At 34.3% G+C, this 27,205-nt stretch overlaps 1 protein-coding gene across 1 annotated transcript in view; it reads left to right on the top strand.

The window, feature by feature from the left end:
- Positions 1–27,205, top strand: part of LUZP2 (leucine zipper protein 2) — a gene marked incomplete at its 5' end in the record, with an annotated part of 438,731 nt that overhangs the window by 190,086 nt on the left and 221,440 nt on the right. Inside the window, 4 exons of the mRNA XM_055143679.1 lie at positions 9,413–9,526; positions 12,214–12,284; positions 15,936–16,017; positions 25,853–25,915. Coding sequence (XP_054999654.1) covers positions 9,413–9,526; positions 12,214–12,284; positions 15,936–16,017; positions 25,853–25,915 — 330 coding nt within the window. The remainder of the gene's footprint in view (positions 1–9,412; positions 9,527–12,213; positions 12,285–15,935; positions 16,018–25,852; positions 25,916–27,205) is intronic.

Below are 27,205 nucleotides of genomic sequence, written 5' to 3' on the forward strand. Positions count from 1 at the left end.
CAGTATTTTATAGAAAAAAAAGAGAATGGAAAACGTCACAATTATCACAACTTACCTCATAACCTCAATACAACTGAGATGCCAAACTTGATAAGTGTTTAATAAGAAAGAATACCTACAGATGTTTTTCATAAATGTAAAAATATAAGCAAAGTTATAGATAATTGAGTCTAATAGAAAATTGAGTCTAAAAAATAAACAAAATAATAAATCTCAATAATGAGATTCATTGAATAACATCATTAATAATCACAGGAGATTGTGTAAACACAGAAAAGGGGGGCAGGGGACAGCGGCGTTTTATCTCTCCGGCCGCCTACGTTTGGTAGTCTCATGCCGCTTCCCCCACCCAGGGGAAGCCGATGACGATGGGCAAGTGAAGGAAAAAATGAGGGCCAGGCTGGTTGGTCTCAGTTGCAGTTTATTCCATTCCCATCTCCATTCTCCTCTGATTTGCCTCTTGCTTCTCCCTCCCCCATGCTACTTCATTCTCCTTCTGGCTCTGGATCTGGATCTCGATCTGGGTTCTCCAGATATGGCACACTCAGCCCACTCTTACAGCCTAGTTAAATCCCCAAGCATGAGTTGGGTTGGGAATTACACATAGGTGGGGTCACAATCAATACGGTTAAAGTTCTTTCCCTCAGAGGATGCTTCTCCTAGGACAGATTCTCTTTCAGCAGGACTATCCACCCAAGAGCAGAATCCCTTGGATGTGTTTCTCCTTTCCTTGTCCAACTAACACATAAGCATTCATAATATTAATCATTTTATATGGGCACAGTAAGAGATAGAGCTTACAGAATTGCTCTCCTGGGGCCATCTCTATCTCAGACTACAGTGCTCAGGCCAGATTCGCCTATCCTATCCCTAGCAGGGTCTTAGTCTAGTCACTGCTTTTGGATCATGACAGCATTTGTCCATGATCAAGCTCTTAACCTATAGTTAAGAATCATGGCGCCTTGGCCTGGCCCATGTCTATGCCAGGGTAGCTCACAGCTTGTCCTGGGTCCCTTCAGTTCATTGTTGGGACACTGCTTTTGGGATGCTAGGAACTAAGGGCAACTGAGGCTTAAGTCGAGAAAGCAGATGCCCGGGAATAAATAATATTTGAAGCCAGTTAAATCCCAAGTTACAAAAGCATAATTTAACTGCCTTCTGTTGTCCATACAAAAAGGACATTGCTTTAAACTAAACTATTCAAAAGACATAAAGAGAACAGAAAGACAATATTTCACTCATACATATAAAATCATAGATTTCTGAGGAATCTGACCTTAAAAGTTAACAGAGTCTGATTAGGGGGGAAAGATGATAGACCGGTTGGGGAATAAAGCATGAAGAGGACTTTACAGATAAATCAGTGGAATGGAAGTGCCTCGGGAGCACTGTGATAAACCTAAGCTTCCTATGGCAAGGGGAACAAGACATAAAAATGTTGTCTTAAAATGTTTAGAGATTATTACCAGATAAACCTAAACTCTTTGTGGCAAGGGAGAAAGGACAAACCAATGATATACTACAGGAGATGAATCAAAATAATTCAGCATATATGCAGTATAAGAGAAAAATATACATGATTATTAAAATAAATGCATTTTATGTGATACTACCATTTTCTAAGTTGCTCTCCAAATTTAATGGTTTACCAGCTGTAAAATAATTTAACAATTGTAGTTGTTACTGCCTCAGATTATCCAACAAATTTAGGTTTATACTACTAGTTTCTTTCTGAAAAAATTTAGAGTTGCTGTAATTTTGTAGGAACATTCAGTTATATGGCCAGAATTATAGGAATCAAAGGTTAAAGAAGTTAAAGTAAAAAACCATGTCCTTCATATTGACATAAGCACAAACATTCCAAGAATGTCACATGATGCCATTTCTAGTCCGCATATATCTGTAACATAGCAAAGGTAAGGAGGGATAAAATGGTTTTGAATGAATAACAGCACCCACCATAATTTAAGAAGACAGACAACATTTGATAATATAAATATGCTATATAAGATTAAAACAGCATCAAGAAGCAAGTCATAGAAAGGAACTTTTGACATCTAGTTGTTAAAGGATACTGATTTTTTTTTTTTTTTTTGCTTTTTGGGTCACACCCAGCGATGCTCAGGGGTTACTCCTGGCTTTGCACTCAGGAATTACTCCTGGCGGTGCTTGGGGGACCATATGGGATGCCGGGGATCGAACCCGGGTCAGCCGCGTGCAAGGCAAACGCCCTACCCGCTGTGCTATCACTCCGGCCCCCAGGATACTGATTTTTAAAAGCCTTATGAGAAGTTTCAGATTTATGACATTGAAAGTTTTCTCCATTGAAAAAATTTAGCACGAGAACATAATCTATTTAGACAGAAATAATGATGTCTCTGTATCTCTTTCACAGCATTTACTCTCACCATCCCAAAGCAGTCTTGGTGTAAAGGTGGACTGTAAAATCTCCTACTCCCTTTTCTATCAGTGTGTTCTGGTCATTGAATTCTTGTGTTGACATACCTTGTCACTGGGGATTTTTCCTTTATGCTGGCAAGTTCTGAAGTCCTCTCTTGTTTACGCTATAGAAGTCTCATGCATTATTATATCAAATAGCTCACTCTTTCAATATATGTAATGTCCCTAAAGTTTTAGCATGATGCCCCTGTCCTGAGTAATGAGCCATTTTTCTAGAAGATAATTAATAAATATACTTCATAAAATATATGTTATTATTCTATTGAGCATTGTGGAATAGATTCTATGTTCTTAAATGCAAAAAGAAAGATTTATAAATGATAATTAAGGGTTATTAAAAAGGAAAGCTATCATTTTTATATAAAGCATGTTTATATGTATAGATAATATAAAATATTGTGCATTTAAAATAGTCTTTAGTTTTCTAAATGCAATTTATAAATAAAATTGATTTAACATATATTTTTAAGTGATTCTTTGCCAAATGGTCTGTATTTCAATGTGAGAAACCAAAGATATCCACTACAGTGCTGGATATTACCTGGGCCACCTCCAGCATCAAAATTCAAGGTGTTTGCTGAATATTTTACAATTGTGTAAGTTGAAATAATTGAATTTCAGCCATAATATAAATGATAGAGCCATTTGACAGATTAATAAGTAGATACTTGTTAAGGAAATTAATTTATAAAATGATGAAATAACAAAATATGTACTTTTATGTTTAATGAATCATCATCATCATCATCATCAATTTTCTCGATTGGTCTCAGTATCATCTCCATTCATCCTAGCCATGAGATTTTAGAAGCCCTTTTTACTCATCCTTCCCAATGGAGCAGCATGGAGTCTCTTTCAGGGTCAGGGAAGGAGACTCATCATTGTTACTGGTTTTAGGAACTTGCCAGGCGCTCCCATGTGAGCAGGTGTAGGATAACATTGGTTTGTCCTTCCTCCCTTGCTGCAAGTAATTTAGGTTTAAGTGCTCTGGAGACACTCCCATTCCTTTGTTTATCTGTAAACTCTTCTCTGCACCCTCCTTCCCAACCAGTTAATCACATTTTCTTTAATAAGATTCTGTTATCTTATAAGATCAGATCCTTCTAAGGACTCTGAACTTGTATTGTAAGTTAGTGTCTTTTTCATAGTTTACCTTAAAGCAATGCCCTTTCTATATGGACACAGAAAGACAATTAATATTATGCTTTGTAACTTGGGAGTTAATTGACACAAATAATATTTAATCCTGGGCATCTGCTTTCTCAAGTCAGTTGTCCATAGTTCCTAGCACCCCAAAATCAGGGTCCCAATGAGGGACAGAATGGACTCAGGGCAAACCGTGAACTACTCTGGCATCAAAATGGGTCAGGCCAAAGTGCCACATTACTCACCTATAAGTTGAGGACATGATCATGGACAAATGTGTCATGACCCAAAGGTAACGGTGAGATTAGGACCCTGCTGGGGTTAGGAAGATTAGCCTAGCCTGAAGACTGTGGTTTGGAATGTATAGTGAGATGTCCTCAGGAAGAACCAAACGTTAAGCTTATATCTCTTACTGTGCTCATACAGAATGATATTGCTAGAAACATTAGAAGTAAATTTACTGCAACTATTTAAGTGGATTACTAGTTGAGGAAAGAAGAAAGCAACACAATCTTGCTTGGATCCCACCCTTGAATGGATCTCTTAGTAATCTCCTTAGATGGGGTTTTGTTAATCTCCTTGAGAAATGGTCTTACCTCTCTTTGTTGATTGGTTAATGTTCAGACCCACCTTTGCATTACCACCCTACATGATTGCTATATAAACTTAAGACTGTGAGATGGGGGAGGGGGCAGAGAGAAAAGCAGACAGGAACGGAGATTGGAAAAAACTGCAACTGATATCCACCAGCCTGGCACTGTTCCTTCCTTCGCCTGTTCACCTGCCCATCCCCATCAGCCTTCCCGGGGTGGGGGAAGCAGTGTGAGACTACCATCCCCCCGCCCCGCTGAGACCCACTTCTTCTTTCGTGAACACACAGGCCGGAAACTCTCTGTAGCTTGCCAGGTTCTCCCAAGGGGAGAATTAGGTCATAAGATGTCGAGCAGCTGCACATTAGCTGTACGCTTCCGGGAGCTTGGCTTTATAGTCTCTGGATGTTGGCTGTTGGTGGGATTACATGGAGCCAGGGGCATTGGGTGTGACTGCCTAGCTACTGGAAAATGGGGGATCTGGGTGGAAGAGGCCCAGTCCCAATCTGAGCAGGTTTGGAGATCTTGGCCATAGGTCCCACACAACCTGGTTTCCTCTGTGGGTTCCTTCACCTGTGAAGCTCGTCCCAACGTGTGAAGAGGGGCCTTGAGCATGGCTGTGGCTGGGGTTCGGAGGTCTTTGGCTGCGGGGGCTCTGCTCGAGGTGGGGAGGGAAACTGAAGCCCACCCCCTGCAAGGGGCCCTGGTGAAGACAGCCAGGCTTGGGGGCAAGAGACTCTGTTTAATGAATATAAAATAAATATGAAAACAGATGTAACATTGTACCTAATTTGTGAAATTCATGGGAACATTCCTTTTGGATTTCAGACCTAAAAGATAGAAAAATAATAAATGATCCCTAATTTCTTAATCTGAGTATAAAAGGGATAACAATGCAAATTATTAATGATTTGACCTGTTCTTATATTAAGAATTTCTCTTTATCACAACAAACTATTAAAATATTGAAAATTCAAGCAGCAAAGTGGAAATTATGTTTTCAATATATGTAACCAGCAAGGGTCTCTTCTATTGACTATATAAATTCAGAATAAAATTTTATAATTAGCAACGGAGAAACCAGTGTAAAAAAATATCGCTATGAACAAGCACTATAAAAATTATCATGTAAATTTTTTGGCAAGGTTCCTTATGAGTCATAGCAAAATATAAATCATTGCTATAATGGGGTGTTTTAGCACCTAGTTTTGGGTTTGATCCACACACTGTAGTACTCAAGGACTTTTCCTGGCTCTGTGTCCTACTGGGATCCCTGGTGCTGCTCAAGGGCCCATATGTGGTATTGGATATTTTAACCAGTGTTGTTAATATGTAAAGCAAGTTCCTAAACAAGCCCTGTGAAACTACATTGTAATTTCTTACTTTTCTTCGCTAGAGCTGCTTTGAACATACATATTTTTCTGAACTGTTATTGGGATAACTATATCTTGTATACTAGAGTTGCTTCAGGGTAAAAAATAGTATATTTGACAAAATTGAAAAATACATGTCCCATAATGGAGCTACTTTATTTTTTGGTTCATGTAAACCATGTTTAAATGTTTATACTAATACAAGGCATATATAACATCCATAGCAGCATTGTTTAGAACAGTAAAAAATACTGAGAAAATGCATACTTTTGCCTTCAAGACTAGAATAGATATGTTTCAGTATCAATATCTCCTACTGTACTATGCTTTAAGAAAAAGAAAATAATTATTTCTGTGCAATATAGGAAAAAAACACAAAATAAAGTATATTCAATACTACATTTGTTTGGTTTCAAATCATCATAAATTAACAGTGAAGGAAGACAAAATATACATTAAGTTTTGTGTAAATTTGCTGTGGTAAATTCCTCATCATTCAATATGTTCTTAAATTATATAACACATCCTTAAGAGAAAAAAAAAGAAAATTCTAAATGTTACTGTATCTGTGACTGAATTTCTTCAATACAGAAGTACTTTATTTATAGAAATACTTTATTTATAGAAAAGCTATAAAATGGAATCAAAATGGTTTTGTTTTAGTATTTTAAAATAAAATATGTAAATAGAAGCCTTTTAAAGTGCATAATGCCATATACCATTTTAATTATATATTTTTTAAGACATTTTTAGAGAGGTTTATTGCTACAAATAGGAAAAACAAACAGGGAAATAAGTAAAGAAAGTTACACAATTTGGGTAAATGAAATTGTGCCTTGCCATTCTTCATTTGACTTTGCTGAGAATAAAAGGGAACCTGGGGCATTAATAACTGTCTTGTTACTGGTTCATTATTTTTCATTAGTGAAAATTTTAAAGCCTGGGAGAAATACTTAGGTGCTCAGCAGTAGAACGTTCTGTTTTCTTTCAAACCAGAACATTAGCACTTGAATTTAAAACATGAGGAAAAGCAAAGACTAGTAAGAGGAACTTACTGCAGATGATACATTTGTTAATCATTACTAAAGTCATTTATGAACTTAACTTTTTTATAGCTAGACAGAAGGACTGTACATGCATTACATTTCTCAATAATAGGAATTTTATATATTTTTAATTGTTCATAATCGCTTCAACTATTTACATATATTACTCCAGAACATGCAATATTCTGGGTGGCATTACTATTGCACTTTATAAATGAAGAAATCAAAGCCATTTGTTTAAACAATTTTCCTTCAAGTATGTTTAAAACTGCATTTCTCAGCTAAATATTCAATGCAGCCTGTTCTTCCAATGTCTTTTCTCTCAAAGGCAGTCTAAAAGATAACCTTGACCAGAAATATGGAAATAATGTTTCTCAGGTCTCTTCCCATATGACAAACAGAATTTATTTTCCTTTTTCATTGTGTCAGTTTTGCATGTTTTCTGAAATAATTCTAAGCTTCCTTTTCCAGTGTGTCTTAATATTTCTTAGGGTGCCTCTGTCTTTTTCCTGGATAATTCAGTGGTCATTTCCTTTCAACATTCTCTTTCTGTCCATGTTTTCTCTCTTCCAATTCACTCTCTAGGTATTCAGTCAGAGAAATTTTCACAAAACAAAAATATGATCATGTTTTTGATAAAAATCTTACAACTACTTCTTATTTCCAAATTATTATTCAAATTTCTAAAAAAACTTGTTTCTCCAATATTTGAGTTTATGCTTTTCTACATCTACATTTACCAGTGGACTGGATTGATAACACAACAGGTAGAGGATTTGCCTTGCACGCAGCCGACCGGGGTTTGATTCCTCTGTTCCTCTCTGAGAACCCAGCAAGCTACCGAGAGTATCCCATCTGCATGGCAGAGCCTGGCAAGCTACCCGTGGCATATTTGACATGCCAAAAACAGAAACAAGAAGTCTCACAATGGAGATGTTACTGGTGCCCGCTCGAGTAAATCGATGAACAACTGGATGGCAGTGCAGTGCTGCAGTGCTACTTTTACCAGTACATATCCCACCCTCGATCTCAAAGGATTCTGAACTTGATATAATTTAAGTATAATATAATGTAATATGAATTAATATAATTTACATGTATGAAATTAAAAAAATTCAACAAGCTTATTTTCATTTATACATATTTTTCATCTATATAAATAATTCTCCACAGGGCATGTTTACACTACATTTCAGAGAAAGTCTTTCTTGAACTAGCCATTCTAATATGTGCTCCACTAAGCATTTAAGTCTTCCCTTATCATTTACAGTTTAGGCGACTCTGGCCGTTGTTATTTCTTAGTGTATGTTTTCTCTACACAGAAACATAGAGGTCCACTAAAATTTATATGAAGATACCCACATATGCACATATATAATCATTCATTTCATTAGTAGAATCAGGGTAAGTAACCATTTTTGTAAGTTTTTCATATTACTAAAATGGCAATAACTTTCTTAAACAAATTAAATGAGAGAATTAGAACTTAGTACATCAGGTAAGGTGCTTGCCTTGCACTTGGTTCATTTGGGTTCAGTACTTGGCACTATGGTCCCTTATACCCACCAGGTATGAACCATGAGAACAGAATCTGGAGCACCAAGTATTGCCAGGTGTATCCCTAATATCAGAATCTGTATACCAAAATATAATTTTGATATACTACACCACAATTATAAATATATATATACACACATATATATTATATATATCAATGACATAGATGTATTAACCAATAAAATAATCATATGCATTTATGAATTATGTAAATTCAACATATTTTATCTTTATACTTATTTAGATATAAAATAAGTAAACTGCCTTATAGTGATTCAACTTTCTAAACTGAGTTATCATTGTAAAACCATAGTATTGGATTTCTGGGATATATTTATGCATCTAAATGTATCTGAGGCTCATCATTTTTATCAGCTAATTTTCATTGCCATTTTAGTACCAAAAATAATTACCATTTTCCCCATTTCTTCTGGTAATTCTGATAGTTTTTGCTGAATTCATGAGAAATTTTCATATGTTTTGTGAATGAATGAAGCCATTTGTTAAGTGTCTTCATAATTATGCTTATTTTTGTATGTTTTTGCATTTCCTTAATTATAAGTCATTGTATGTACTTATACATTTAGTCATTTCTGTTTCTGTAGCTTATCTATAACATTTTTAGAGAAGTATCTACTCATATATTTTACCAATTTCAAATATATCTCTTGCTATAAAACTTCCTTGAAGTTCCTAATAACTATGCAATATATAAATATGAATCACTGTATCACTGTCATCCCGTTGCTCATTAATTTGCTCAAGCAGGCAATAGTAATGTCTCCATTGTGAGTCTTGTTGTTACTGTTTTTGGCTTATCAAATATGCGGTGGGTAGCTTGCCAGGCTCTGCCATGCAGGTGAGATATTCTCAGCAGCTTGCTGGGCTCTCCGAGAGGGGTGGAGGAATCAAACCTGGATGGGCCGTGTGTAAGGCAAATGCCTTAACTGCTGTGCCCCATAAATATTAATTATATATGTTTATATATTTTTACTATGGAATCTATGTAGCCTGGCTAGTCCTTAATGAAAAGTAAATCTTTTGATATAAACATTTACTGTCTTAAATTTTCCCACTTAAATGATTTAAACATCCCCAAATCAGTTTTGAACATTACAATCAATCTCAACCTTAAGTAGAGGACTTGCTATGACTGTGGTGGAGTCAGCTCATCATGGTCAAAAACATTGAGTGAAAATGTTTAAGGGACTCTCATGCCTTTTCTTTCTGTGTTAGACAGAACTATCACGAACTAGAAAGGAAGCTAAAGGAAATTGCTAAGGAAAGAAGCATCATGCTCCATCAGATGGCGAAGAATTCAAGAGAACTCGTTGGAATTAAAAGCAACCTTCAAGTAAGATGAAAATATTTTTTTCAGCTGGAAAGGAAAGTTCACCATATTTTGTCTTTGTGAAATAACATATAAAGACTTCTGCACTTTTTAGCATTAGTTATTTAGTATTTCATGAGTTTTGGAAATAAATAGATCTATTACTTATTGACAATGACGATAGGTCTATTGTTGCATTGAACCATGTTTCTTAATAATATGGAGATACTATTTCAAAATACATTTTGAAATACAGTTTAGTAAACTTTTCTGTTTGCAAATTCATGAATTAGAAAATTTAGTTCTGGAAATAGCCATTAACTTCTCATATATTCTAAGATCGATTTCACTCAAATGTTCATTTTCATTATCATAAAGTGATGAAAGTTAATTATAACTAGTAGTTAAATGAGCATGTCAAATTTTAACTTTTGAAAAAATTTGAATTCCACATAGGTTTGTTTTGAAGATTCTTTTACTAACTTATTACTAAATAAGTAAATATCTTCAAAGAAAAGTGTCATTGTGTGAACAAAGAATAGAATGAGTACATCTTATTTAAAAAAAGCACAAGATAAGTTTTATTTTAAAAAGTTGAAGTACAGGAGAAAAACTCTTAACATACATGGAGAAATTATGCTTTAAAAAGATGTTACTTTTTTATTTCTTTGTGGTGATTGATTGCTAAATTTTTAGTCTTTCATAATCTAGTAGAGGTCAATAAGTTACTTTTAAATGTTACAAAGAAACCTGAGCTTGAATGCTGACAATAGGTCTATTACTTGTTGCATTGAACTATGTTTCTTACTCATATAAAATTACCACAATTTTCATACTATATTCTCATGGTGATAATGGTAATCAGCAAACACAATTTATTATATATAGTCTAGTTATTTTGTGAAATACTCTTTTGTCTTTTAGTCCAAAAGAGTTAGCATGCACATACATCTTTTCTATCTTTACAAAGAACTAAGAATCCTTTCCTTGCACATTAGGATTTTTTAAATTTTTATTTATTTATTTTGCTTTTTGGGCCACAGCCGGCAATGCTCAGGGATTACTTGTTGTTCTGCACTCAGGAATTACTCCTGGCAATGCTCAAGGGACCATAGGGGGTGCCGTGGATCAAATCCAGGTCAGCAACATGCAAGCCCTACCCGCTGTACTATCGCTCAGGCCCCCACACTAGGAATTTTAATTGAAACATATCTCTATATGGACACATTCCTATTTTTCATTTTGTGAATCACATATTTAATATTTTAATTTTATGAGGATGAATGTCCCCTCTGCCTTTTAAACCATAGCATAGTTAAAAATTTAGCAGTTGCCAATAAATAAATGACTGTATCTGTATTGTGCCTGTGATAGTACTGATTTTCACTTTAAAAAGTCATAGGTACTATTTTTCTATAGTAGAAGATTTTTTTTTTTTTTTATAGTTTCATGCTCAGGAATGAACCTGGATGTGCCCAGGGGACCAAAATTAGTACCAGGGATTTCAATCAGGGTTAGCAGGAAGCAAGGAAGACACCTCTATAATTAGATGCATTTTTATATTTATTGGTAAATTGGCTTAGATTGTAAGACCATGTTTCACAGTGAACTATTAATCTTTAGATTGGTGACTGTTTCCTTTAACTTCTCCTGAAAATACTATTTCTAAACAAGCGAAACCACTTTTATTGCTCCTCCTAAGAGTGACTTATCCCTCAGGAGGGAAAAGATTTTTCTCTTTGGATGTACTTCCCACAACATTCCTGTCAGAATGCTTATTATTCTATAAAAATTAGTTTCAGTCTTATCTTGAAAGATTTATGAAGGCAGATATCAAGTCTTTGCATAATTTATGATAGATGTATTTTAAATAAATATTAAGTAAAAAATGTGTTTGTCATGCTTGCTATTGTTAGTTCCCCGTTTGCCCAAGTTCTCTCTCAGCAAACACTATTATCGCCTTTTAGCTGTAACTTTTAATATCAAAAAAGATAGGTTGCCCTTTTAAATAGTTTCTTGAGTATAAATAAGAAAGTTCTTATGGGAGGCATCACTATACAAGTTCTTTAATGAGGAAAGCTGTCTTCATTTTTTGTTGTACTTGTCTATGAAAGCTGTATTGTCAGATTAAATAAATACTGAGTTCTATTTATTTTTCTTGCCACCTTATCTAAGTAGCTCAGTCACAGTTTTATATGTCCTTCATTTTTCTGCTATATTCTAATACATTATTTATGAGAAATAAACAGACAAAACCAAAGAGGGCCATGACATTTGGCTGCTTTGATCTTGAGAAGTGTTATTATTTAGTATAATCAAGAAAAAAGCAAGATTTGTATGTCTCCTTGTATATATAGAAATTATGCAGCCACAGCTGGCTTAATACTGCTTCAAAGAACACAGCAAAACTTCCAATAAATAGCAGAAGATGCATTTTATATTCACTTATAAAAAGACCAAGATAATTAGACAACACTTCATCCATCTAACCTAAAGGCCAAAGCTCAGCTCATTCCCTTTTACCTAAATTGTAACACATGCTGTAGTTATAAATTCCTGGGGGAATCTTTAAAGGTAAGGGGCCACTGTGGCCTCATTTGCACATTCAAGATCCGGGGCACAAGTAACACATCATGCCTTGAAGCCAAAAGTAAAGTGAGACTACACTTATTACCTGAATAAGATTTTTTTCCCCCTACTTTTCTTGCCAGTCTTTGAAAAATGATGAAAAAAATGCCAAAGATAATGTTCAGAAGCTCCTGATAATAGGGACCGAACAAAGGTAAGATTTCTTTTTCATTTTTGCCTTTCTTTATTTTCTATAATTTCAAGCTTCATTCAGAAACATTACATGGACCTGCTCATTCTAAATGCATGTAGACAGTCTTATTATCACTGAATGTATGAACTCTTATTCAAATAGCAACTCAGAGAATAAATATCAGGTATTATTGGTGCGGATTCTGCTTGACTGAAAATCAGAAACTGGGTGTTTCTTGCTGTATTATGTTGTTCTGTGATTAGTAGGTATCACTATATCACTGTCATCCCATTGTTCATCTATTTGCTCGAGCGGGTGCCAGTAATGTCTCCATTCATCCCTGTCTCAGGCTAGTGTAGCCCAATGGTGTATTTGGGACTCTTTCAGAATCAGGGGAATGAGGACCATCATTGGTACAGTTTTTGGCATATCCTGTACACCACGGGTAGCATGCCAGGCTCTGCCATGCAGGCGTGATACTCTCAGTAGCTTGCCAGGCTCTCCTAGCGGGGACTCTTTTGGGGTGGCCTCTGTGATTAGTAGGTATCCTGAAAAAACCTGCCCAATTATAGACCTACTAATACTTAATTGAACGGAACATTTTAATAGGATTAGAATAGTCATGGACTGGAGCGATACCACAATGGGTAGGGTAGAGCGTTTGCCTTATACTTGGCCAACCTGGGTTCGCTTCCGCTGTCCCTCTTGGGGAGCCCGGCAAGCTAACAAGAGTATCCCGCCTGCACAGCAGAGCCTGGCAAGCTAACCATGGCATATTCGATATGCCAAAAGAAAAAAAAAATAAGAACAAGTCCCACAATGGAGACGTTACCGGTGCCTGCTCAAGCAAATCGATGAACAATGGGAGGACAGTGCGGCAGTGCTAGAATAGTCATAGTGATATTGGACATATAAGGCACGAAGTAATCCTAGTAATAAGGCATTCATATATAGTACATCAGGTTGTTTTGTTTTTAGTACGTCATACATTTTCCTGTGTCATCCTCATAAGTACTCAAAAGATCCAATTTCTATTTAATTGGAAACAGTTCCTCAAAGTGCTTAAGTAAATTCTTGAGAGTCCTGTTCATTGGAATGTGCTCTCTTGTGACATAAAATAACAAGGCCGTCTACATTAATTGACATAACACTAAACAAAAATCTGTTTAAAAGTTGATAGACTCACTACACTGTCTCTTCTCACCATATTTATCCTCTCCATTGTCCCAGAATATATTCCTCATCACACGTATTTGAGTTTAAGGGGATGGTATCCATTAATATTGAGTCAAGCATCTTTTATTGATTATTATTTAAATGAAAAATATTGCATCTTAAGTATGAGTGTTCTCTTTCCAATATTAAAAATAATCTGTAAAAAATATTGATCTGAGCATATCTCCAAATATACATGCTTATAAGTACTTTTATCCATTTGAAATAAATATGCTATTAGAACTTCTCTGTATGTTATACATGTACTTGCCATTCATTCATAGTAGGCAAATATTAACACTAATAACACCAATCACGATAGTAGCATTGAAAACTGTTAGTTTGGCTGGGCATTCCATATTGGGAAATGCTAATAAATGGAAATCTCAGAAATAGATATATTATCTCCACAGGAGGTTGTAGTGACTAAAGAACATAGAGTCAGGAAGATGAGAATATAAAGCTGCATGCACAGATGGGGATGAGAGACATCTCCATGAGCTTGTTGACATCTCCCTTACATAGAGAACTGATACAGAGAAGTGGCCGAATTGAAAATACAAAGTGAACTTGAGCCAGAAGCCATAGAAAACCCATTATAAGTAGCTCTGTAGGAGACTGACATAATTAAAGTAATTTAGGGGAATTGCTCTGCCAGCAGTGTTCAGCATAGAAAGAGACAGACTGATGCAAGAAAATATGACTTAGAGAAGAGGATGGGCAAATGCCCAGGGAAGATCATGTGGTGAAAGCAGCCTTCCTCTCCACAGGAGAGATGAAGATGAAGAAATAGGCTGAAAGCAAGGAAAAATCTATTCTTTCACTGGTAGCTATTCTCTTAAATTATCTGTTGTTATTGCTGCTTCAAAAAAATTTTAAATAACCTAAAGATACTGTTTCTGCTCAATAGAAAATAATTATTCCAAGTACTTAAATTATTGAGAGTTGTGGTTTATTAGAATTTGCTCTCTTGTGCTTTATATAACAACATGGATTTCTACATTAATGCACACAAGATAGTCAGGAAAATTGTGTAGGTTTATTAAAAATCTCAGCTAATTATTCAGACATTTAGTATGGTACAAACTACCAGATGATGGCCATTTATTTCAAAGAAAGGATCAAGTGGAGTTGATTTATTGATAGTTAAACTTCAGACTTTTATCCAAAAATTGGAAAATTTGTTCAAAATATTTTGGATTCTGAGGATATGATGAATACATAAACAGTTTTCTCTTTTGCCAAGAAAGAAAGGTGTGTATGTGTGTGTATGTGTGTCTGTGTGTCTGTGTGTGTGCATTCATGGATGTGCATATTATATGAGAAAATAAGAAATAAATATAGACCCAGAGTTGGTTCAAATAGTATGTTTTGTATTTACAATTTGTATGGAAGATATATGAAATGCTATTTTTTAAAGTTCCCTGTAATCATAAAATTCTGTGCAAAAGATACTCAACATCTGAGTGATCAATCAAAATGCAATTGGAATGATCTGACTCCACATGATTTTAACAGCTAAAACAGTACAAATTAGGCTAAGAAATAGGTGATTAATCATAAATAATAAGTGCTAAACTCTTGAGATAAGTATGTGTATAAAAAATATTTCAGTTTTGGGGACCGGAGAGATAGAACAGAGGATAAGTCATTTGCCTTACATGTAGCCATCTGAATTCCATCCCTAGCAGACCATTTGGTTCCCCAAAGACTAATCCCAAGTGCAGTGTTGTGGGTCACCAGAGAATTGCCAAATGTGGCCCAAAAACCAAAACCCAAAACTAATAAAAAAGAAACATTCCAATTTTTGACAAGTAAATCAGTGTCCATACGCATTAATGATCTTGAGACACATGTGTTTATGTTTACAGATATTCTGTTTTATTATTCCCAGTGAAGTAGTTTTTAATTTTTTATTATTCATAGTGAATTAGCTTTCAAGTTAGAAATAAGTTTCTTTTCTCTGTCTTCAAAAACAGTCTCAAGTGTTGTAAAAGATTATAAACCCTGCAATTTAGAATTAGTCATTCAGGAGCTTTCTATCAGTAATCTATAGCTTAAAACACACACACACACACACACACACACATACACACACACACACACACACGTCCACGCTTTGACATCTTGTCTCAAGAATTACCATTTAACTTGTTTTTAATTTATTTTATTAAATACATTATGCTGCACACAGATGATTTCCAATTGGGATTCTCATAAACACAGTAGCCGTGCAATTTCCGTTAACTACAACTTGTTTTAAATACTCAAGTGGGTGAGAAAGTTCTGTGTTATTAGAACCCTGACAGGTAAGTGTCACTCTTATGGAAAACAATTCTAGTTACATGTTTCCTAAATATTAGAAAATAATTAAACTTTTTAACATGTACATAGAAACGAACTAAAAAATATCTTACTAACAAAAAATATCTTTTTTGCCATTTTCAACTAAACTAGAGAACAGTTGAAGTCTCTCCATGAAACCCTGCATATTCAACTTAAAGAGGCAACTGAAAAAGCAGAAAAACAACAGTCTACTGTAAGTGTTTCTTTTGTGTATTCTTTACTGTGGGATTTTAAAATGATATTATTCCCAAAATAAATATAAAACACATCTATAAAGATTAAAATTAAAGTACAGTAAAGAAGATGCAGTCATTATGATCATAAAAAATCTTAGCATTTATTCCAGGAAAATATTTGTTAAATATTTTATTTGTTTCATAGGGGCCTTCTAATTCCCAGGCCTCATTTGTGGATGGAAAACTAAAGACAAGTGTATCAAAATGTTTGGACCAGGTGCTATTCCAATGTTTCTTGGTGGTATTTAACTAAATATGAACTAAGTTAATTGATATAGATCTCTAAATCATATCTATATCCATGGGATAGAAGTTTCTTTAGTGTGAAACCACATTATCTCCCTACTAAATCAACTTTAAAGATGTTTCTAATGTGTACTCAAAAGTTTAAGAGCCACGCTTTTTTTTAATTAGATTTTCACTCAAAATGTAAGTTTTGTCACATTCTTACTTTAATTCTTATAATAAATATTTTCCATAAACTGAACAATGGTAATCATGACAATGATGTTAAAACTTAAATTTCTTTCATCTTTCTCAGATCTAGGTTATGAACCATTTATGAGCAACTTTTGTCCTAGTTCCAGGACTTTAATATATTTTAAAACACAGCATATTTGTTAAAAATATGAGGCATGTAAGCCCAACAGATAAGGCAAGTTATCAGATACAACAACAAGTATCAATGAAAAGATCACTCGTGATATTTCTCAAGATATGTGGCCATGCTTAACAGCACGGAGTCACATAGGAAAGCATTTATTAGGTCATAACAGAGTAAAACATTTGTGAGCATGAAACTTATAGTTTTTATGGTAAGGAATGGATGCACCAGGATAAGCAGGCTTTTAATGGCCAGTATAAGTGATTTAAAACAGAATCAGAATGCAGAAATTTCCTCAGTTTGTATGATACTGGATCTTGGTTTTACCTGGAAGTTGTATTAGGACTTGATACATACTCACCTAATGTGGACTGTATTGTGACTGTATTGCTTAGTTTAGATTTGAGTAGAATTTGCTTAGGTGCAGAACACTTTGGTTAGGGGAGAGACAACAAAAGAATCAAACACATCTTTGGCTTGTCCAGAACAAGGGTGATCTACAATTGACAGGATGGTTGATGCCAAAACTTGATGCTTGCCGAATCTGGGAAACAGTTATTAACAGAGTCACCAGTCAGATCAGTTGCCTGGAATCCCAGCTTCTCTAAGAACTGTCAGCCTACCTTCTCGTTCTAAGACTTCTTTGATCAAAATTTATGTACTATTCATTACTAAACACAGTTCAAAGTATCAAGTAGCACATCTGCCTCCTGGAACATGAAGACGCATTTCTTGCTAATGATTGTTGAGTTTCCCATATAAAGGATGATTGTTTTTTTCTGTATAAGGTTCTTTTATTGTATGCTGTGGTAACATTCACTGCTTACCGGCAATGTTCCCTAATATCTGGATCTCTGGAAAACAGTTGTTACTTTTTTTTAAAAAAAATGGACATATTTTCAGTACTAGCATATTGATTCCTCACATTGACATTTGACCCAAATATACTAAGGACCTCTGATTGTAATCCCATTTCCACTATGATCTGTCACATGTAATTTGGATTTTTTAAAGCTGGACCACAAATAATGAAAGTTCGAATCATATGCAAAAACACTAGGGGCTGGAGCAATAGCACAGCGGGTAGGACGTTTGCCTTGCACACGGCCGACCTGAGTTCAATTTCCAGCATCCCATATGGTCCCCTGAGCACTGCCAGAAGTAATTCCTGAGTGCAGAGCTAGGAGTAACCCCTGTGCATAGCCAGGCGTGACCCAAAAAGAAAAAAAAACCACTAATATATTCCATTTTCTCAAGCCTTAAAAAAAGATGTACAGATTATTGGTTCTTTATTGAAAAGATATAACTCAGCAGAGTTAAGTTTCTTGATTGTTGGAGAAAACAAAGCATTTCCCTAAGATCATTCTAATAGCTTTGCAATCTTTCTAAGACCCAACGGGACTAAATATCTAACTTTTGAGAGACTATGTACAAAATTAGCATATCCAGATATGTGAAATGTTTGTATAAAGGACACATAATTGTATACATGCTTGTAGAAAGGGAAAGGGTTTAGATCTAGGTAAATCATCCTTGATTTCATTTCAGCAGGCTTCAAGTCCTTTCCTTACGGCTCAACATAGAGATCTCAAGTAAGGTTTTCTGTCCCAAAGGCTCTTTCTGAAAAATTAAAAACTCAGCTAAACCAGAAACTCACTGAAGGTATTAATAATTAATACACAGTAGGGTCATGTTCTCTAGAATATGAGTCTTCTGTTTGCCATTTGCTGGCTCTGTGAATTTGAACAAGGACTTTAATTTCTGAAAATGTCCTTATCTCTAGAATTTGGGGGAGAATTCAAATCTAAACAGCAAGGAGGGAGAACACATACAGAAATTAAGCTCTGTGCCTTTCATAGAGGAGACAACCTGGTCCCTTGCAATTTCTGGCTGTAACTAAGAAAGAATCTTAAAGTGTCAATGGGTGAAGTTCTGGAAGTCTCCAGTTCTGCCTGGGTGACGCATGTCATCCTTGTCACTACTGGGCTGATGCAGAATCACATTTTCAGACTTTCACATAACTACCATTCTGAATAGTCTGAATACTGGGATGGGTTCTTGGACCTTCCAAAAACTTAGGGGCTGTCCCTCTCCAAAATAATCTGCATGGTTTCACTAAACATACATGACTTAGAGTAAAAAATTCTAAACTAATACCCATCTTTAAAACCTTCCCTTTTCAATTTTATATCATTTCTTAACTGAATTTTTTTAGGAAAGCTATTCTATACATCTGATGTACTTTTATTGTAGGAATTTTATCAGTAACACTATTTACTTGATCAACCAGTGATTCTATAAACCAATGTATGTGAAGTGTTAAGCATAATGGTTAATCAATTATAATCAACCTTAGGACCAGATACATAGTACAATGAGGAAGGTGATAAACTTGCATGAGACATACCTGTGTTCAATCTCTGGCACCCCAAATGATCCCCTAACCACTGCAAGGAGTGATTCCCTAAGCACAGGGTCAAGAATATGCCCAAGACATTGGTGTGGCCCAAACACCAAAATAAATGACTAAATTAACTTTAAAATTACAATCTCAATATGTTATGATATCAAAATAGCATCATTATCTTTACTATTAATTGAAATCATGTAATACCTTTTAATCTATTAATATTATAAGAAACAGTAATGTGAAAAAATAACAAAAAAGAATTGAAATGATACAACTTTTTTGTACTTTAGAACAATTTATTTCTCATGTCAGTATTAATGTTCAAAAAATTTTTGTGAGTTAGTTTATGACTATCATATGGATTGCCAATATCAGCTCTTAAAAACCAACTTTGAATTTTTAAGACCAACTAGACCCCAACAATTGCAAATATATTCATTAATAGAATTGCTTATTTTTTTGTCAGTAATCAATGTTAAACACATTTTTTCAACTCTTAGTATTTAGTATATAATTGAGGTTAACTTTTAAACAGTGTCTTGAATTCCTGGAAAGAATGCGGCCCTGTGAAATCTCATCTCAATATTAGTAATCTCTTATACAAGGGCTTAATGACTCCACAGTGAAATGCAACACTCTTCACACACTTTCCTTTAAAAAAACATTTTTGGATTATTTTTAGAGGATTATTCATAACAAGCATATAATATAAATGATTTAATTTCTGCTTTGGGTACAGGGTTTGAAGGTCAGGGTAGAAACATTTGAAATATGGTGGTAGATAGCTGTAGTAGCAGTAGGATTGGTGTTGGAATATTGAATGTAATAAATCACTGTGAAAAACTTCATAAAAATAAAATAAAATTTAAAAATACACAGTGCGTAGGGCATTTGCCTTGCACGCGGCCGAACTGAGTTCAATTCCCAGCATCCCATATGGTCCCCTGAGCACCGCTAGGGGCGATTCCTGAGTGCAGAGCCAGGAGTAACCCTTGTGCACCGCCACGTGTGACCCAAAAAGAAAAAAATAAATAAATAAATAAAATGAAAAGTCTTGAATGTTGTTACCTTAGGAATGACTGTCCTCATTTTATTTTCTATTACAATTTGGTATTTTAATAATCAAACAACTATACTTACATATTTATAATATGTTCATTTGAAGAATGCACCTGATATGTGTGGGTATTATATGTTTTTATGGAAAAAACAAGTAAGAAGATATACTTTCATATAGACAAATAAGGATTTTCTATCATCTAAGTATAAAATAATGTGTAAACATTTCATTAGAAATGTAGATATTGATATAAATAGTTGATATGAAATAATACCAAAAATATCTATGTTTACTCTTGAGGTTAATAAATATACCCAGTTATTTCCCTATATCATGATAAAATTAGAAAATGCCATCATATAATAATAGAGATCAAAACTTCCATCTGACAAATTTCGTGAGGAATTCTACTAAGCTGCCCCTGGGTGTCATATAAATAAGAAGTAACAACCTACCTACTTTGTTTTGTTGGTATATTCTGTGAGGATAGATCTAAGGAGATGAGAGAATAGCAAATGAAGGATAGAAGAGAGTACAGATCTATCTGACAGCCTTAATGTCAAGGGCCTGTTTCTCCATTAGGTTTGTTAGCAGTTTGCGAGAATTAACCATTTGTCACTTTCAGGGACAAGAAGCTGATAAAACTTTCCATTACCTATAATAAGAACACTGTAGACATTTCTTTATACTCTAGGAAATTGACCATCAGAACATGGAAAAAGATTGTTGTCTCTGTGCCTGTCTCTTTCTCATACACACACACACACACACACACACACACACACACACACACACACACACACACCCCTGTTCTTTTATCTAATAATCTGACAATTTAATGAGAAACTTCTAAAATAGTCCACAACATAGACCACCCACCCCCAGAAATTGGATCACTGTATCACTGTCATCCTGTTGTGCCATTGTGAGACTTGTTACTGTTTTTGGCATATCGAATAGCCCACAGGTAGCTTGCCAGTCTCTGCCTTCCGGAAGATACTCTCGGTAGCTTGCTGGGCTCTCTGAGAGGGGCAGAGGAATCAAGTGGCGGGTCAGTGAGGTGCAAGGGAAATATGCCCTACCCACTGTGCTATCGCTCCAGCCCAGAAATTGGATACCCTTTCTGAATTACACTTACTTTCCATCCGTGCATGTAGAACTCTCCTATTTGCTTAAAGTTGTATATTTATTGTTACCACTGTATATTAATTCTGACCATTTCTTTATGTCTTCCAAAAAGGGAGGAAGAATAATGGCTAAGTTTTATAAATATAATTGCTGTGCTTAATACACAGTCCAGCAGTGCACGCACGACTGATCAATGCTCACTAGGGAATCCTGGCATGCTGGAGCCTTCAGCAGTATACTGAAAAACATGCACAACACCAGACATAGAACTCAGGACCTTTTCTTTTCTTTTCTTTTCTTTTCTTTTCTTTTCTTTTCTTTTCTTTTCTTTTCTTTTCTTTTCTTTTCTTTTCTTTTCTTTTCTTTTCTTCTCTTTTCTTTTCTTTTCTTTTCTTTTCTTCTCTTTTCTTCTCTTTTCTTCTCTTCTCTTTTCTTCTCTTTTCTTTTCTTTTTTCTTCTCTTCTCTTTTCTTTTCTTTTCTTTTCTTTTCTTTTCTTTTCTTTTCTTTTCTTTTCTTTTCTTTTCTTTTCTTTCCTTTTCTCCTCATTTCTTTTCCTTTCTCTTCTTTTTTAAAAAAAAAATTCCTTATTGGTTTGTTTTGTAGGCCACACCCAGTGTTCCTTTGAGCTTACTCCAGGCTTTGTGCTCAGGGATCACTCCTGGGAAACATAGTGTTTCCAGAGATTGAATCTCAGCTGCTTTCAAGGCAAACATTTTCATTGTCCTGTTTCTTTGACCCATCTCACACATAGTAAAAATGTGCTAGACATCTTTAAGCCAAATCCCTAGACTCCACAAGCCATGTTTTTAACAATAGTATGAACATCACCTTGGGTATCTCACCAGAATTTTGTTTCTAATGCCCACTGCCCTGATCTCCCATTTTTCACAATGACATGTGTCATCACCATCTCTCTTTGGCCTTTTTGTTCTATAGAATTGCCACCTAGTATAGCTAATAACCTATAGAGAAAATAAGACAAGAAGCTAAAATAGTTCCATACCTGAAATGTGAGGTATGGAACTAATTAGAAAAAAAGATAAACAACCACTCTGAAATACAAATACTAACATAGGAGAAATAAAGAGAATGACCACCTAATTAAATTGCATAGAGCAATATTATTTCTAAATTACTACAAAATAAGTAAATGATTAATATTTACTTATTTGTTAATCAATAATAATGATTAACAAATATAATTTAAGGCACAAATATAAGGAAAACAGTATATGCAAAATAATTCTTTGAAAAACATTTCATATATTTTACATGTAAGAGTAAATATCTTATGTGATACGCTTGGTTACAAATCCCATTGCAATGTTTTTAAAATAAAAATAAGAAGGCTAAAAAGACACTGCAAGAGGCAAGGTGTTTACATGACAAGTAGTCAATCTCTTACTCCTGACTATGTGTTCAATTATCAGCATCATATGTGGTCCCCTTAAGCATCAGCAGGAACTCTGAGTATGGAGATGCTACGGCTTCACCCCCATGCCATGCCTAGATAAATAAATAAATAAATAGAAGTAACAGAACATATGCTTTAAACCAATAATGCCAGAAATAATCACATCAGTTGGAAAATCTAAATAAAATGCAATGGAACTTAAACCCACACTACTTATTATATTGCAATAATATAAAATAGTTATGAAATATTAAATAATAATAATGCAGTTCTGATCTAATTCTCTATCAAAATTCTCTGTATGAGTACATGGACATTGTACTCATGACATTGTTTTTTTTCCTTAACAAATTAGAGTGTCAAATCTTTCAAACATCATGAAAACTTTAATAGACAGTAAGAAAGAATGAGGTATCAGGTGTATCCAGAATAATTAGAGATAGTGATGCTCGTTGGATGCATTTCACTACTCTTGTTAATTTTTATGGCTTAACTTGCTTAAGGGAGACATAATTACTCTAAAGGCAAGCTTTGAGTCTCATTATGAATAAATAATTGCTTTGTTCTTCCATTCTTTAATCAAAGTAAATGAATTGTATTTCCTGTCTATAAGAAATTTCTATAACTACTTATTAGAATTGTCTAATTTTCCTGGAATTATTTAACTATTTTATCCAAAATGCTGTTTTTGAAATTTACTGGATATATATTAGTCTTTAATATTTTATATTCTCATTTGTCTTGTCCAACACTTTACTATATTATTGACTTCCCTATTTTCATTATATTCTCTTTGTTTTGTCTTTAAACTACACCCGGGACACTCATGCCTTACTCCTGACTCTGTGTTTAAGGAGCATTCTGGTAGTGCTCAGGTGACTATATGTTATGTCGAGGATCCATTCAAGGCCAATGTGTACAAACAAGCACTTTACCCACTGCACTGCTTCTATGGCTTCTGTTTTCATTATGCTCTTTCATTATACTCAAAGCTAGCCTCGTAGTAATCATGCTATTTTTATGTGCAGTTTCATATGTATGTTCTCAGTTTCATTGCGTTTTCAGGTGTAATCATACTGCAAGAAAACTACATAAATGGAAAATGGAGGCATAATACATTACTTAATGCACAATAAGAAATACCTTAAAACACTAGCATAAGATTAATAAGAATAAATATAGGAGATTGGTTACATTAGTCAAGATAAAAATACAAAAAAGTAGAGGGGGTGAAGTAGCATATATGAAATTTTCTTTTTCTCTAAGAGGAAATTATGAAAAATTTGAAAAAATTAAACTTTTTTTTTGAACTTTGGAAAAAAATAGGCTAAAGTCTTCCATGTGTGTATTTTTAGCATTGAATTCATAGATAACTTTACATGTAAGTACTTGTTTTTTAACATAATTTAACTTTATGTTTATATGTATATATTTTATTGAATCACCATGAGATATACTAACAAGCTTTCATGTCTGAGTTGCAATCACACAATGATCAAACACCCATCCCTCCACCAGTGCACATTCCCCACCACCAATCTCCACAGCAAACCCCACTTTCCCAACCTCCCACTGCCTCCATGGCAGACAATATTCCCCAGACTCTCTCTCTACTTTTGGGCATTATGGTTTGCAATGAAGATACTGAGAGGTTATCATGCTTGATCCTTTATCTACTTTCAGCACACATCTCCAATCCCAGCTGATTCCTTCAACCCTCATTTTCTTAGTGACCCCTTCTCTATTCCAGCTGCTTTTTTCCCATCCTCTACCCCTTTGCCCCACACCTGCTCATGAGGCAACTATGGAGCAATTTTCCTGGACCTTGTATTTATGTCCTTAGGTGTCTGTCTTGGACGTACTTTCACTGTTGGTGGGAATGCTGACTGGTCCAGCCTTTTTAGAAAACAGTATGGACAGTCCTTCAAAAACTTGAAATTGAACTTCCATATGACCCCACAATACCACTTCTGAGAATATATTCCAAGGGTGCACAAAAAGCACAGTAGAAATGACATCTGTGCCTATATGTTCATTGCAAGACTGTTCACAATAGCCAGACCCTGGACACAACCCAAGTGCCTGAGAACAGACAACTGTGTAAAAAAACTTTGGTACATCTACACAATGGAATACTATGCAGGTGTTAGGAGAGATGAAGTCATGAAAACTGCTTATAAGTGGAAAGGCATGGAGAATATCATGCTAAGTTAAATGAGTCAGAAAGAGAGGGACAGACATAGAAGGACTGCACTCATTTTTAGAGTATGTTTATATTTTTTTAATTTAAAGTCAAAATCAGTGTTTTAGACCATATGAAAAGTAGACAATGACCATTCAAATATTAGAAAGTCTCTCTAATTTACTGTATTAATTTTTTTGGTTCTCTAGATTATAATAAAAACTATTTTGTAAATTTTCTCTTTCAAGTTTGTTTCATCTTTATTTCACTTTAAAACACAACTAGTTAATCAGGGCTATTAAACCATGAATAATATACATGGTGAAAGTTATCATTACTTCTGAACTTGATTTACATGTATGCAAACTATCTCCAGAGGTACTCTGTGTTATCAATGTGTTTTGTAGGGTTTCAAGGGTCCATTAAGACTATATGTTTCATATATAATTATTATATGCAAGAGCTATTTAAATATATCATCTTTAACCTCAACTGGGTTTACTATAAGTAGAAAACACATTCAGTCTTAAAGGTATATTTAAAAAATAATATCAATTATGAAATTTGTAAACCATTCCATGACAAAATAATAGCTCAATAAAAAGTACATTAAAAATAAGTTTTAGACATGAAAGTATCACTACTATCTTATACATGCTTTTATATTTAAAACATATTTTAGTAAAAATTATTTTTCAAATGAATAACTTGAAGGTAATATGACTTTAGACATGGAAATACAGAGTCATATGTATGGCTCAGAGATAGAAGCATATAGGAATATGGAAATATGGACTCATCTTGAGACTGAGAAGTATTGAATTATGTGTGACATAAAGAGTTTTTTTTTACTGAAAATATTGATATTTTATTCCCAGCAGTGCTTAATGAAATATAATCTTTATACTATACCTCAACAATGATGAAAATTCATTTAACATAGAAATGAATCTGAAAGACAGTATATATATATAATGTTCTATTCATTTTTAGATCGTTTTTTTAAAGTCTGAATTGGAAAGGAAGAACAAAATGATCCGAGATCTCCAAAATGAGGTAAGATTTATATTTTTAGATAGACTTTAAATAAATCAGTGAATAAATGCATGTATAGATTTAACCCAAGTTTTTGAGCCTTGACGACAAGATAATTAGGCTTTTGCTTATGCATAACAGAGAGGAATTATAATGCTTAGAACTAAGAGCTTTACGAATTTATTTAATGAGTCCTGTTTTTGTATGCATTTTAAATAGTATTTTTTCATAAACTTTGTTCATTTTCTCTTATATTTCTGATTTAATCAGCCTCATATTAAATATTAATTTCTGTCTCATACATTTTTCTACTAAGTTAATTGTAACAGGTATGAGAAGGTAGCTAGTTCAATTAATTTTATAGCCATTTTATAAAATACTATTTAGCAAAATCTTTAATATAGTTTTTATCATAAATGGGCAATAAATGTTTTCTTTATAACCTTTTAAATATCTGGGATATAGTTCAGTAGCAGAGCCCTTACTTGCATATATGAGGCTCAATATTCTATTCTTGGTCCATTCGAATCTTTGAAATATTAGAACTTTATAAAGACACTAATTTTAAGTGGGGAAGGGATTGTGGAGTAACAATGGAGTAATAACAGTCTTGGTATCAAGAAGTAAGTATGATGTAACAACACTGCACATTTTAAATAATAATACTAACAATAATAATAATATTTGGACTAGTGTAAAAATGAACAATAAATATTTTTCTGTATCTTGCCAATCACTTCTATATTTTATATTTCTTCATGAGTTTTCCTTCTTTTTAAGTTTGAAATAATTAATTTGTACTATTGAACCATGAAGAATTAATGATACTCCTATTGGATAAATGTAGTCATTATGATTTATTTTAAATCTAGAAAATAATGATGTCATCAAGCTCCCTTTCTCTTTTTTCTTTTTTTCTCTATGGTTTTATTTATATAATTATAATCACATTATAAAATACATTTTATAACATATTTTTTAAAAGATTGCTCCACAGTTGGAAGCCTGCTTTATGCACTGGGGGAGAAAGCAGCTGGGATTGAGAAGGGATCATTAAGTCAATGATAGTTGTAGGGATCGATCGCTTAGGATGGGAGATGTGTGCTAAAAATAGATAAAGGAACAAACATGATGGCCTCTCATTATCTGTATTGCAAACCATAATACCCATAAGTAGAGAAAGAATAAGAGGGAAATTGTCTGCCATAGAGTAAGGGGGAGGAGTGGGAAATGGAGGGAAGGAGGAATACTGGGGACATTGGTGGTTATAAAATGTACACTGGTGGATGGGTGGGTGTTCAATCATTGTAT

Source organism: Sorex araneus, chromosome 6 (genome assembly GCF_027595985.1).
Source record: "Sorex araneus isolate mSorAra2 chromosome 6, mSorAra2.pri, whole genome shotgun sequence".
In the NCBI taxonomy this organism is placed as follows: Eukaryota; Metazoa; Chordata; class Mammalia; order Eulipotyphla; family Soricidae; genus Sorex; species Sorex araneus.